Raw genomic sequence first — 12969 nt, 5'->3', positions numbered from 1 at the left:
CCACCAACCTCCCAGCTGAACCAGCACCGACTGGTTACACAAAGCACATCAGCATCAGGCGAAGCCTGGTCACAGGCAAGCCCCACGAGGGACCTGTTACAGTCAGTGGCATCTCCTCCCCAGCTCCAGGCAGGGGATGAAGGGGTATCAGGGCATATTCTCCTTGTGCCTTTCATTTGCTGGGTTTGAGTGTAGGGTCCTGGGTCAGTCCCCAGATCCAGCCAGGCTGCCCAGGCTGCAGCAACCACGCTTCCCTTATAACCGCTTGTCTTTTATAAGTCCGTTCTTCAGGTGCATCCTGTGAAAAAGAGCACAGCAGAAAATGAGCCTTGGTCTCTGAACTGACTCCCCCTTTGCTACTTYCACAAATCACTACTGAAGTCAGATCTGTCCTGACAGGTTCATGAAGACAGTCCGAGCCTGGTCCCCAGCCAGCCACACCTGCTTGTGGGATCCAGCATCTCACCAGACTTTGTTCCCATCACATGAAACACAGAGGTTGCTCAGAGACAACAGCCCTCAGTAATGCACAAGAGCCAGCCCTCTACTGCGAGCAGAGGAAGGGCTGGGTWAGGGTTCAAGGGACATAAAGATGGATGGACACACCAGAATGCCTAAGGATAGAGAGAGAAAGTTCTTCCTGATCCCTGCAACAATTGTTTACACCCTGTGTCCTGCTCTTGTGTTTTGCAGCCCAATGTTGGGCCCTTTGACAGTTCTTCCAGGGTCCCAGGAGGTCTGGCAGCACCCCTTCCCCCAGCCCATGGGTGCTGTACATGCTTCCTCTACTCCCCACGCACCCTTCTTTCAGAGCATTGGGCAGCTGGAGTTCGCCCTCTTTCTTCTTGTCCGTTGTCRTTTTCTTGCTGTCCTCCACATCGTACTCACGCACATCATTCACCTCTTGCATCTGCCCCAACAACACCTTGGCCACAAACAGGACGATATACTAYGGAGGGAGAAGGAAACCAGTCAGCTCTCCAGGCCCAGAGCCATTMCACCTAACCTGCTCACTCTCATTTGCTAGTCAGGGCCTTTCTTTGCTGTCCCCAACCCCAAGAAGGGCAGCTCCCTTACAGATCGCCAATCTTTGGCRCCTACGGGTGCAAAAAGGTGTCACCTCCTGCCCCAGGACGTGGCTGACAACCCACAGYAGCAGAAGGCAGCACAGACAGGATAGGCCCATCCCCGCAAGGGGCTGGAGTGYGAGGCAGGGCCTCTAGCAGGATAGAGGCTATGCCACGTGAATTTACYGGGAGGAGGAGTTCCCTCTTAGCCCCTCTGAGGCTTCTTATCCTCAAATCTTTCTCCTAGCGCAACAGCTTTTCTTTTCAGCAAAATATTCCCACTTCAACTCAAGGTAGAGGTGGCTACAAGACTTGGGGACAAAGAGGGGACARAGGGACAGGGCCAAGCATGCAGCCAGGGCTGGACTGAGCCAGAGACTAAACAGCACAAACTGCTGCAACTCCCCTTAGCCCATATCCTCTCTGCAGGATGATGAACCCGGATGCCACCCAGCTCTGCCTGGAGTCAAGCTTGCTGGTGTGAACCCTGCAAGTCCACCCTTCCCACCCTTCTTCCCAGGGCTTCGAGGGCTGCCAGAGCATTTACGCCCTTATCAGGTTCCAGCCTATCCCCGACTGCCAAGGAACCCCCAGGGGATGGCATTCCCGACTGTTGTTATCGCTCCCTCCTCGTGGATCCCCGGGTGCGAGACAGTCTGAATTCCAGCACAGAGGCACTGACATTGTTTTCCCTCTTCTCCCCCCCAAGTCCACTCCCAGTCCTCCCAGACTTCCCTCGTCCTGGCACAGTCTCCCCAGCTGTCCCCAGGACAGGCAGGCAGCAGTCACTATGCAGGAGCAGCTGAGGAGGGCAGAAGTTAGTGTAGGGGTTGCTGAGCACCTCTGCACTCACCAGAAACCAGTAGATGTTCATCAGAGTGAGGATGAAGAGTAGAGCATTGAAGAAGAAGTAGAAGGGGATGTTAGGGACCAGCTGGAGGCTGGAGTGGCAGGTGGCGTAGAGCACCTTGAGGGGGAACCAGTAGAGACGGAACCAGAACCTGCCAGGGCAGAGGGAGCACGGTGGGTTTAATGGCCCACAGGGATCCCTGGGGAGGCGTGGGACGTGGTGTGGCTTCCCCCAGCTCAACCTTGCGTCTCCAGGCAACACGTACCAGCTCCCCCTGCATCTGGCAGTCCCTGCACTTGGCATCTGGCTTGGGTTTTAAGGCTCAGCTCTAGACAGGACTTCATCCAGGCCCTGTGAAAGGGCAGTTAATGAAGGGAGAAAATTATTACTAATGGGCAGAAAAGACTTGGCATCAGAGGCAGGACAGAGAAATGGCCTTCTCAGGGTAGAGCGACAGGTTTACAACGCAGAGATTATCTCAACTGGAGAAGGGACAGGAGAGGAACATAGCTGGAAGGCCTTCTTAGCCCTCTGCATCTCTAGTCTATCATGAAAAGCCTTCTCTGCTGTCCTCCCCCTCAAATTTGTGGTTCTTGCTGCCACCCCTGCTTTTCAGAGTAGGCTGCAGAGAGGAAAGGAGGAGACAAAGGGATACATCAGGAGTGACAACCTGTGAGTTCCTCATCCCTGTTCTTCATCTGTCTCTCCTGCCTTGTCCCAAGAGGGACAGCAAGGCTGGTATCTGGGACAGAATCATGTCCTGTTTCCTTCTTGCAAAAATGCTTCTTACTGCTAAAACCAAATGAGTGGGAAAATGGAAACAGTTCCTCCTCCCCTGGGGTCATTTGTCATGCTGCAAGCGAGATTTCACAGACACTTCTGCGGTGACAGACGGCAAAGTGACTACAGAAGGATTCCAAGCCCAGCATGGGGTCAGGCTCTGCAGGAACCTCTTCCCAAACAGTTTATAGAAACAGCTTGTTCCCATGCACACAAAACCAGCAGGCTGTACCCTGGGGCACTAGGGGAACTGCAAAAGCTGGCAAGGATGGTTGGAAGTGGGATCCGGGCCAGGCAGGCAGGCAAACTCACCAGCTGACACTGAAGGTGAGGCAGCCAATGTTGGAGATGATGTCATTTAGCCGATGATAAACTCCCCCCCGGTGCTTGAAGTAGACATTGAGCTTAGTGAATTCCAGCTGCACATCATTGACATCATGCAGAAAGAGCACAAGGATGCCCACGTTGTGGTACCTGCAGGGAAAAGGGGACCAGAGAGGGAGACGTGTGGGACAGTGGGGTCAACGCTGGCATCCAGTGCACGTGGCCCATCACATCAGGAACAGACAGACTCGGTGAATAATCCAGACAGACACGCCTGGCACGGCGCAGCGTGGCAATGTGCTGCAGGGTGGGTCTGACACTGCAAAAGCTCATGAGCACTGCGATTGCAGCAATAGCACTGAGTCAGGATTAGCCCTGGGCAGGAGAGAAGCTGCACCAACCCAGTAGGAGTCCTCCTGGCAAAYGTGCATGAGTGGACATGTGCACGGAAAGGCTGCAGCCTTTGCTGCATATCTGCCCACGTCTGGGATGGGCACAGTGCAGAGGGGCCGTGTCACAGGCAGGGTCCTCACCTGAAAGCATAGGAGAAGGCTATGAGGGTCAGTGTGACCACATGATGGAGAAGCATGACAACTGAGTCCTTGCGCCACGTGTCCATGTAGGCGGTGGCATAGATGGAGTGTCCGTAGAAGCTGCATTGCAACAGGTAGGCGATGGCGATGTCCGTGGGCACGTCCATGCCCTTCTTCCAGCCTGGGGAGGGACAGAGAGCCCCAGGTGAACTCAGAGCCATAAGCACAGGGCCTCCTTCAGCATCAGAGGCCCAGGAGTACAAACAGCCCAGAACAAGCGGCAGCCAGAGCTGCTCCAAGCAGCCCTCGGGGCTCAGCTGTGCTCATGCTCCAGCTCCCACTCAGCACCTCACAGATACAAAGGAGGCAAAGGCTGGAAGAGAACCCAGCAGTCCTGGCTCCCAGGCCCTGCCCTTGGCATTAGACCCACTCCCCCTCCTAGTTCTACGAGCGGAGCCTTGGCTTACAGTCTCCCATACTTTAACTACTCAGTCCCGTTCCCCTCCACATTAAAAGGCGGATGCCAGATATCCCAGTCCCTACCCGTACTAACCACTAGGTGACACCATCTCTGTAACGAAATGAATGGAGATGGTCTGTTGTGCCCTTTCTGCACCACAGCATCACAGAACAGGCAGTCTCCTTCTCCCAGCCCAATTCCAATTCCCTTGCTCCACTCAGAGGTTACATGGACCTGGGCATTCTAATCCAAGCCCCTTCTCCCTCGTTCTTACTGTACCGTAAAAGACRGATGGTGGGTCATAGAAGAAGGTATAGTCAGTGAAGAAGAGTAGGTAGATGCCATATGACCAGGATAACGTGTAGAAAAGCAGCTTCCAGGCACTCTCAGGCATCTTGGCAGCATCTTTGGGCTGCAAGTTACACCACTCCCCAAAGGGCTGCAAGTAGAAAGGAAAAGCAGCATCACACACAGGGCAGAAGGACGGCTCCAGGGAGCCCAGGGCAGCGTTCACCGTGTGAAAGGATCTCTGAGGGACTCGAACACAYGGGTACGCTGCCAGACTGGGCATGAACTCACAGTGAAGATCAAAGAGGACCTCAGCAAAATGATATGGACAGTCCTGAAACTTGTGTGGCAACTGCAGCTGGAAAGGTGGGTTTCATGTTTTTCTTCTTTTTATAATAACCCATCTCCCCTCTATACCAAACAAGGAAAAAAAAAAAAAAAAAAAACAGGGACATGAAATGAATTTTCCTGGTCGTCTTTGCAGCATGAATAAGGGGGGGGAATAGGCTCGAGGGAGCCTGCAGCAGGGCAAAACACAAGGCTAAGACCCCATCCACTTGGCCTTGGCCATAATGAAAAACTGCGAAAGCAGAACCTCATGAGGAAAGCGTAAGCCTACACCACACATCCCACAGCCTSGGCATCGCTCCATTGCCCTCGCTCCGGGAGCGGAGCTGACCACAGCTGGCTTTAGCAGAATAGAGTCAATAACAAATAAATTAAGATCAAGTCCTATCTGCACTAGGAAACCCAGAAGAGGAAGCTGTAACATGACCATCTTGCATGTATGAGCTTTGCGGCACTGCCAGCTCTGAGAAAAGAGCCTTTCAACTGATGAAGCGAAGGCTTTGCAGAGTCCTAGACACAGCTGCTGCTGTGACCAGTGTGTGACGAGGCTCCCCCGCAGCAGGCAACCAGCCCTGAAGGGAGGCCAGCTTTGCAGGTATCAGGTGGGTAAAGACCGGGGCTCTGGGTCCAAAACCTGTACTTTCACACAGCTCTTCCAGCTGACTAGTGCTGAAACGCTGCTGTGGTTTACAGAGCACCTCCCACTAGTTGAGACTCAGAAATAAGAGGCAAAGCCTCTTTGAATATGGTCAAAGTGAGAAAAGGGAGGATGAGCAGTTCTGCAGATTGCTCACACTAAGAACATAGCTTTCTCGCTCTGAGTTCCCCCACGYTCCTGGGGGTGATGAGTAACACATAGCTCTTCCAACACTCATTCTGCACAATGGCTAGAAAGACAGGCCACCAGGGCCAGGGACACCTTAGAAATCCTAGTAAAAGCAAAGCCCCAGCATTAAACAGCCTCAGCTCCCTAGGAGTAAAATGGAGCCGCTAAAGCCCTCCTTCACATCATACCATGAAGCTTCTGAAGGAAGAACGATGCTGCACCCAGTGCRTGTCCTTAGCTCAGCTGGGGCTCCGGGCACTGGCATTCTCCCTCCGCTGGCAGCTGAGCAACACCAGGCAGCTTTCCTGCTTCTCATCACGAGAGTGACAGAGCTGTATCAGCCTGGCKGCCCRGGCAACCTCTGCAACCCCATGCTGYGGGGGAGCAGTCAACACGTGGGAGCGTGGCTCAAGGTCTGGAGCGAATCCTCACYGCCTGAAATGCAGATAACGCCCCAAGGCTCGGGGCTGAGAGCTCACCAGAGAGAGTCCAGATAAGCTGGAGATGAAAACAAAATGCCTGTAAAGTAACCATGCCCTGGCTCAGGTCAGCGCTTCGTGGAGGCAGCGCTTGGCTCCTCGATGCTCAAAGGCTATATTAAGGCCCCAGCTGTCCAGGGCTGTGGCTGGCCTGGCTTTTAGTCCGTCTCTGTGTCAGATTTGCAAAGGGCTCCACTCCGAGTCTAAAAGTGCTTTGTTCTAAGCTCTGAATTTCCCAGCAGTGGTCAAGCCTGGAAGCACCAGCCCTATAAAGCCCTGCCAAGCTGTCTGAGGCCCCTCCAGCTCACAAGGCACAGCTCTGGCCTCCCCCCACGCATCTTGCATTCAGAGCATGGCAGCTCCTCGCTCAGACCAGGAACACACTGCTGGCAAGGTCTGTTCCAGCAGAAGTCATGGCAGGAAAAAGAGGAGGAAGCTGTAAGGGCGAGTAAATAATGCAGAGGCAGAAAGTCCTGAGCCCAGAAGGCATGAATTATTCGTGCCTCCACAAATGGAGCACAGAAGCAACTCAGATATGGGAACAGCTCATTGTACTACCACAAGAACAAGTTGGAGAGCTCCAGGACCACCAAGAGGTGACTACTGAGCACCACACCAGTCCTGCACCCTTCAGTCGGGCCTGAATTTAGGATGCTGAACTCAGCCTAAATGCACGCCACCAGCCAAATCATTTGTCACTTCTCCCAGTTCCCTAGCCGTAAAAGGAGAAGGACACCACGTTTCTACCCCAGGCAGGCAGAGCTGATGATGGGGACCATCATCTGTGGGGCAGGCAAGCAGTACTGAGAGGATGTGTGCTTTACTGACCCTTGGCAGAGACTGCAGCGGTRCAGCACATTGCCACGAGGCCATGGTCATGGCCTGGAGATGAACAGCCCACCACTGGCATGGCAGCAGCTCAGAGTGTGCAGCGAAAGCAAAACACAGGGAGGGCTGCTCCAGTCTGACTTGTGGCAACTCATGATCCCAGAGATTTTAGCTCTTTCTGCATACCTAGTTAGTGACAGGCCCTGGACTGTCCTGCGAGCGCGACGCAGAAACGAGAGCCGGCGCGGGAGCACTCCCCACAGCCTGAAGGGCTGGAAGAGGAACAGCATCTCCCGGAAAGCTGATCCACTCAGGAGCCTGCCGGATTAACAGTTGTCCCCAGGTCACCCAGGAGGCCCAGACGAAGCCCGGGACCGCTCGCGCGGGGAAACGTCAGCCGCTGAGGCAGGCAGGCACCCGCCCCGAGGAAGGCCGGAGCGAGGGCAGAAACCAGCCAACGCCTCGCAGAAGCTGTGTCCCCGTCCTCCCTCTCCCCCATCGTGGGAGATGTGTGTGACAGAGGATGTCCTCCCGCTACCCAGCCGCTGTTCCCACGGCAACGGTGCAGAGATGCCTGTTGCTAAGGGTGACGGGTGCTGTGCAGGAACAGCGGGTCTGGCAGGAACGGCGGATCTGGCTCCTGGCTCCAGCTGAAAGAGCCCAAGGCTCCTGGCAAGTGATGCAATGGGGCACTGCTTAAAGGGCCGCTGGCTCGCTCCGTCCTCCCCTTTCCCCCACCGGATTGTTAACAGACRTCTTCCGGTTCACCTTTAAAAATAACTGGAAACGGGGTCTGAGGAACACGACCGTTCCCACGCACCACGTTGCACAACCTGCGGGGCTGGGGGAGGGAAAGAGCAAAGCAGCGGGTGAGAGTGCACTGCAAGAGCGGCTTGAAATTGGAAAGAGAAACCAAATGGAAACCATCRCTGCCCACAGCTCCGCTGAAGTGTCAAAAAAATACTCCTAGCAAAAAGCAGACACACACTTGCTCCCTTTTGACAGCCTGCAGCACCAGAGGAAAGCAGTTTGTCCCCTTAAATCCACAGCTGGCTGAAGCCACAGAACACAAGACCTTCCAGCAACCTGGCAGGCCAGTCGTGACGGGGTCTGAACTGAGGCGTGTTATGGAGGAATTGTACCCCCTAGACTGCCCCCAGTCTCCTCGACCTCCTCCCCAGCCGTGCTGTGCCTGGGCACAGAGTTCCCCAGGGGAACGCAAAGGAATGGCTGCCACGTAGCATCCTCAGCCCAAGGCATCCTCAAGCCTCAACTGGCAGCTTTACCTTAGCTTTTCCTCAAAGCAGATGACAAGGGTGAGCTAGCAGAGCTCTTAATTCAAAGCCTGGCCAGCTRCTGCCCCTTCCTTGGCAGCGGCACAGCTTCTCCAGGATCTGCTCTGCACCTCGGTAGAGCTGTGATGGCACCTCTCCATCCCAAGGGACTATGTCCCCTCCCCATCTGGCCTGCACACAGCTCCCAGACCTGCTGCTCCTGCCATACCAGGGAAGGGTCCAGAGCTGCTGAAGGAAAGACCCAGTAAAATGTCACCTTTCTCTACCCCCCCCCCCTCCAAAAAAAAAACCCAAGAGAGTCTCCTAGGACCTGCAGGCCTCATGGGCAGTAGCTGTCACCTCAGTACAGAAGAGGAATGAACTGAGCATGCCAGGTGTGTGACATGAACTCCAGCTCTCTCCTGGCTCCATCCCTGCACCAGGCATGGAGCCTCTCAGTGCCTCAATTTCTCTATCTGCACTGCAGCTATGACATCGGGAATCTGTATTAGGCTCTCGGTAACAATTTCTAGATAAACATACAGAAAAAGACATTATGACACTTGCAACAAACCAACAGACATTTTTTCTTCCTTGGTGTCTCTGAGAGTAGTAAGATTTACCCCTAAGAGAGAAGGGCCATAGAAGACACTCTGTGGAGGCCAGACACAGCTGCCAACAGGGTGCTGCGGGGGTTGAATAACCTTCTCATGCTTGAATGCTGACACAACGGCACAGGGAAAGCAGCCCCYGCTCCGAGATGCAGCAACACAGTTTCATTCCCCGGGTGAAGAAAGGGCCCATTGTTGTGGCTTTCTCCTCTCGAGTTTTCAGGGTTTTGCCTCAAGCCCTGGGCAGAGCGCAGGGGAGAGGGCGGCGTGCTGAAGCCTTCCCCCACCCTCGGCCACAGCAGGTGTTCTTCGCCTTCAGCAGAAGCAGCGGAGGTTSCGTCGGGTCTCACGGTGGTGGGTTTGGGGGATAGCGTTCCTGCAGGCTACTAATTACCCTCAAGGCACACACGTAACTCTGGAACTTGGGGAAATAAGTCTCAACAATAAGTCTCAACAATACTGTAGGGCAGAGAAAACTTACATAAGGCACTAAAAGGGGTAATGGAGACCATGGCTTTCCAGCTTCAACATGTTTCCTGGGCCTATACTGATCACCCACCCAGAAACCCTGCTTTCCAGAGCACACTTTTCAGTTTACACAGCATTTTCCCTTGCAGAGAACACTGCAATGCCCTACAAATTTCAACACCACTAACAGAGCAAGGTGGCTAGTGTGGGGGCCAAAAATGGAAAACACCAGCTGCAGAGAAAAGCCAAACAGCCATTAAGGACAGAGGTGGTATCTGACAAACATCATCAGGTTCAGAGGCAAAACTATCCAACATGAGGACTTCAACTCCCAGCAGCACAGCAAAAATGGCTTAGGGTAGTTGAGGGCTGCAAGGTGTCTGCCTAGGCTTGCCACAGCTATCCTGGACCATCTTTGCACACAAATCCAAGTGTGCTCTCAGTTTTATCTRTTCAAGTTCACTGCACAGCTCAAGACCCATTTGGAAAAGGAGACTGCTAGCACAGACTTGCTGATCTCCAGGCACTTCACCGTGTCTCTCCCRAAGAGAAATGCCTGTTCCTGTTCCAGCTGTGCTTGGCCTAGGCAACTCTAGATTCAGCTGCTCTCCAGGATGTTTAACCAACACAGAGCTCAGAGATGCTCATGTTGCCACTTTTTAATCAAACTCCTTAGAATCTCGCATGCTGCTTGCATGAAGAAGACACCGAGGGCAGTGGCTTTCAGAGCCCAGACACCAATCATGGCAGGACAGCGGCAGGCAAACCTAGGAGGAGGCTTAGAAAGGAGAGAACACTTGCCTAGACCTGGCTTGACCTTCTTCGCTTTTGAAGGGTGGGCAGTAGCTCCAATGAGCTGATACAATCAGATCTGCCGCGAGTATCGTTCAAGCTCAGGCAAGCAGACATCACCGGGACAAAGAGCAGAGACTCAGGGGGGAAGACCCCAGAGAGAAAAGAGATGTCCCTCAGCCCTGCACAGAGATACCTACACCCACAGCACAGCTGACTTCAGGGGCCTTCCCTATCCAGCAACACACGTTTGCTCAGCTAAGTGGGATATTTCCTATGCAAAAAACAATTTCTGTCTGTATTCATACCAAGCGAGGATTCTATGAAAAAGAGGCAACAAGCCCAAAATTATCTTTGTTCTAAGGGTCACTGGAAATGCTGTCTAATGCACAGAAACAAACCCAGCACTTATAACAGTTTAAAGTTTATGCTTTCTAATTCTAGCCAAACCCCTCCCATTACATGCACAATCTCTAACACTTCTTCTAACTGTGAGACAATTTGTGAMAAAGATGTTGCAGGATAAATGTGGTCTGCAGTGGTCCTAGAAGAAGAGTGAACAATCTATACTCTGTCCTTTCACTCCCACTTAAAAGAAATGGGACAATTCAGATAATAAAGGAAGTGGTATGTTGCTTAAGGCACTTGTTTCACAGAGAAGCAGTCACAGTCAGAGCTAAGCAAGGTGCATTTTATGCTCCAAGTTTCAAGGCCTTGCGGTAAGATCACTTCCTCTTCAGATGCAGAGAATTACAATCCAGGCAGCAAGATCTATTATTTATAACTAACATGTAGGAAGGTGACATTCTCAGGACACTGAATGAATTCATTTCATAAGCACGAGTGCTTCAGTTCTTGCAGAGAGCAGTAAGGATTCAAAACAAGGAAGGACCCTCTTTGAGTCTACTGGGGAGTAAAGGGTCCTCAGTGTGGGAGAAATATTGTCCCCAGGTTAAACAAGAGGTTTTCTTTATACTTTCATTCTCCCTGAGTGATGGAACCTTTTACTCTGCTGACGAATGACCCGCTCCTCTTCTACCTGCACAGGAACCATGCAATAAAAAACGATTCCCATGGCAAGTCCAGCAGAATAAAGAGAGAAAGTTTCAGATGCTTAAAAAAAGAAGAAAAAAAAGAAAAGTAGCCTCCTCTCCCTGCTGCTACCCCTCCACCTATCTGCTAGGAGGAATCTGATGCTATCACTGTCACTTAGCATCTCATCACTACAACACACACAGGTTCAGCCACAAGAACCAGCTCCGATCAACTCTCCTCATTCTTCTGCAATTACAATTGTGACCCATTTTTCCAAGAGCGTTGTACTTCAGGGTCGGTAAAAGTCACCAAGTGTCCTCCAAGGGCTCTGAGCAGACTCCACAGCACTCCAAAGGGCTTTTCACCCTCTGACCACCACACACGCTGTAAGGGTGAGCCATGCCTCACACAAGGAAAAACTGGAGCGCAAAAGAAATTACCTCCAGCTTGTCACAGCACCTCCAACTTCACCCAGACCAGACCCAGAATTCCCAGGTGCCACGCGCTGCCCAGCAGCGGCTGCACACGGATGCAGGTACTAAGGTAAAGTTCAGGCCTACATAAAAAGCACGTTTATTAYCGAAGCCTTGCCCGCATGCCATTTTAGCGGGCTCAAATGAGTCCAGAGGCCTTGGACTGGAACTTTGCACAGGACGAGCACCACCTCACGTTACCACATAAGCAAGGACAGCTCTGAACAGCAGAGGTAGAGCTACTTTAAAGTCAGGGCTTGGTAGCTGATAGGGCAGGGAATAGAAAGCAGTAGCTGCTGATAGCTTAATTACTACAGCTGTGAAAAGGAAGGCCCTGGTAGCTTTTTTCAACCTGTGAAAGGGCTTCTGAAGGGAGCAGTTTCTGCAGGGAGCAAGGCTCGTCCCATGGAGCTGCAGAGAACCACGCAGGCTCCCGCAGCTGCTCAGGGCCACATGCCACCATACTCCTGGGTAGGTGAGAAAGGGGTTGTCTCCGTGTCTGAGGGGACCGTCACCCCACCCAAGACACAGCACCTCCATTGCTTTTGCCTTTAAAGACCAAGGTAAATTCCACAGCAAAGTCTACAGCATCTCTCTGGAAAGGTAATGTGGGAGAAATCCCCTCCGCCAGGGCCGAGCCATCAGGAAGAAAAGGAAGGTCTCATTTCATTACAAATGCTTTTCACTGCAAGAAACTAAATGAAGCTGTTCACCACCACCAGGGAAGTCCTGCTCATCCTGTCCTTTACAAAGCAGTGGTCTAACAGGGAGAGGACAAATGGCCCGCAAACCCTTGCAGAGGCTGCGAGCTTCGGATGCCAGCAACCCCGCTCTGAAGAAGGTCAGCTCAGCACTGCAGTACAGCAGCTCTCCCCACACCATCCCTCCCACCGCCGCACCAGGGAAGGGAAAGCGGCAAAGGACATTTTTCATGCAAACCGCAGACGACACGCAGAAACGTGGCCCTCTCTCTCCCCCCCACGCACACGCAGCGCTACCCGGCYCTGCGCGAGAAATAACCCCCCAGACCTCCCGGGACGCAATCGCGGGGGAAGGGGAGCGAGCTCTCCCGGCACGCAGCTACAGGGGGAAGCGGGGAAGCTCTCCCGCGCAGCGGGACCCCGGCYCCGCGGAACGGCGATGGCACCTCCCGGCGTGCAGCTCCGGAGGAAAGCGGGCGAGACCGCGGGCCCGCTCGGAGCGCGGCCCCGGGCGAACGGCGACCGCATCCCCCGCGCCCGGAGACCTCCCAGCACGCAGCCCCGGATGGAGGAGGCCGAGCTCTCCCGCGCAACCCCGCCGGCGGCGCGCACTGACCCGAAAGAGGCGGCGGGCGGCGGCGCGGCGCAGCGCGGTCCAGCCCAGGGCGCAGAGCCCGCACAGCAGCACCTCGCCCCAGCCCAGGTGCGCGTTCTCGGCCCACGTCCGCCGCGACAGCTCCCAGCCGCAGTCGCCGCAGCCCCGCACGGCCGCCGCCAAGCTGCCGTAGCCGCGCCGCAGCAGCTGCCCGTAGCCCGGCATGGGCTCGGGCGC

The 12969-nt window shown here is 53.9% G+C and overlaps 1 protein-coding gene across 1 annotated transcript; it reads right to left on the bottom strand.

The window, feature by feature from the left end:
* Positions 1-210: 210 nt before the first annotated feature.
* Positions 211-12957, bottom strand: CERS1 (ceramide synthase 1). The gene is made up of 7 exons (XM_085315351.1): positions 12754-12957; positions 4294-4453; positions 3555-3735; positions 3010-3171; positions 1921-2068; positions 801-949; positions 211-298 (listed from the first exon to the last, which is right to left on the bottom strand). The coding sequence occupies exons 1-7, from the start codon at positions 12955-12957 to the stop codon at positions 256-258; spliced, it is 1047 nt and encodes a 348-aa protein (XP_085171477.1). The 3' UTR covers positions 211-255.
* Positions 12958-12969: the final 12 nt, after the last annotated feature.

This window comes from Rhea americana, unplaced genomic scaffold (assembly GCF_003343005.1).
Source record: "Rhea americana isolate MKP2758 unplaced genomic scaffold, rheAme1 scaffold_428, whole genome shotgun sequence".
Lineage (NCBI taxonomy): Eukaryota > Metazoa > Chordata > Aves > Rheiformes > Rheidae > Rhea > Rhea americana.
This window is presented reverse-complemented; position numbering and strand designations above follow the sequence as displayed.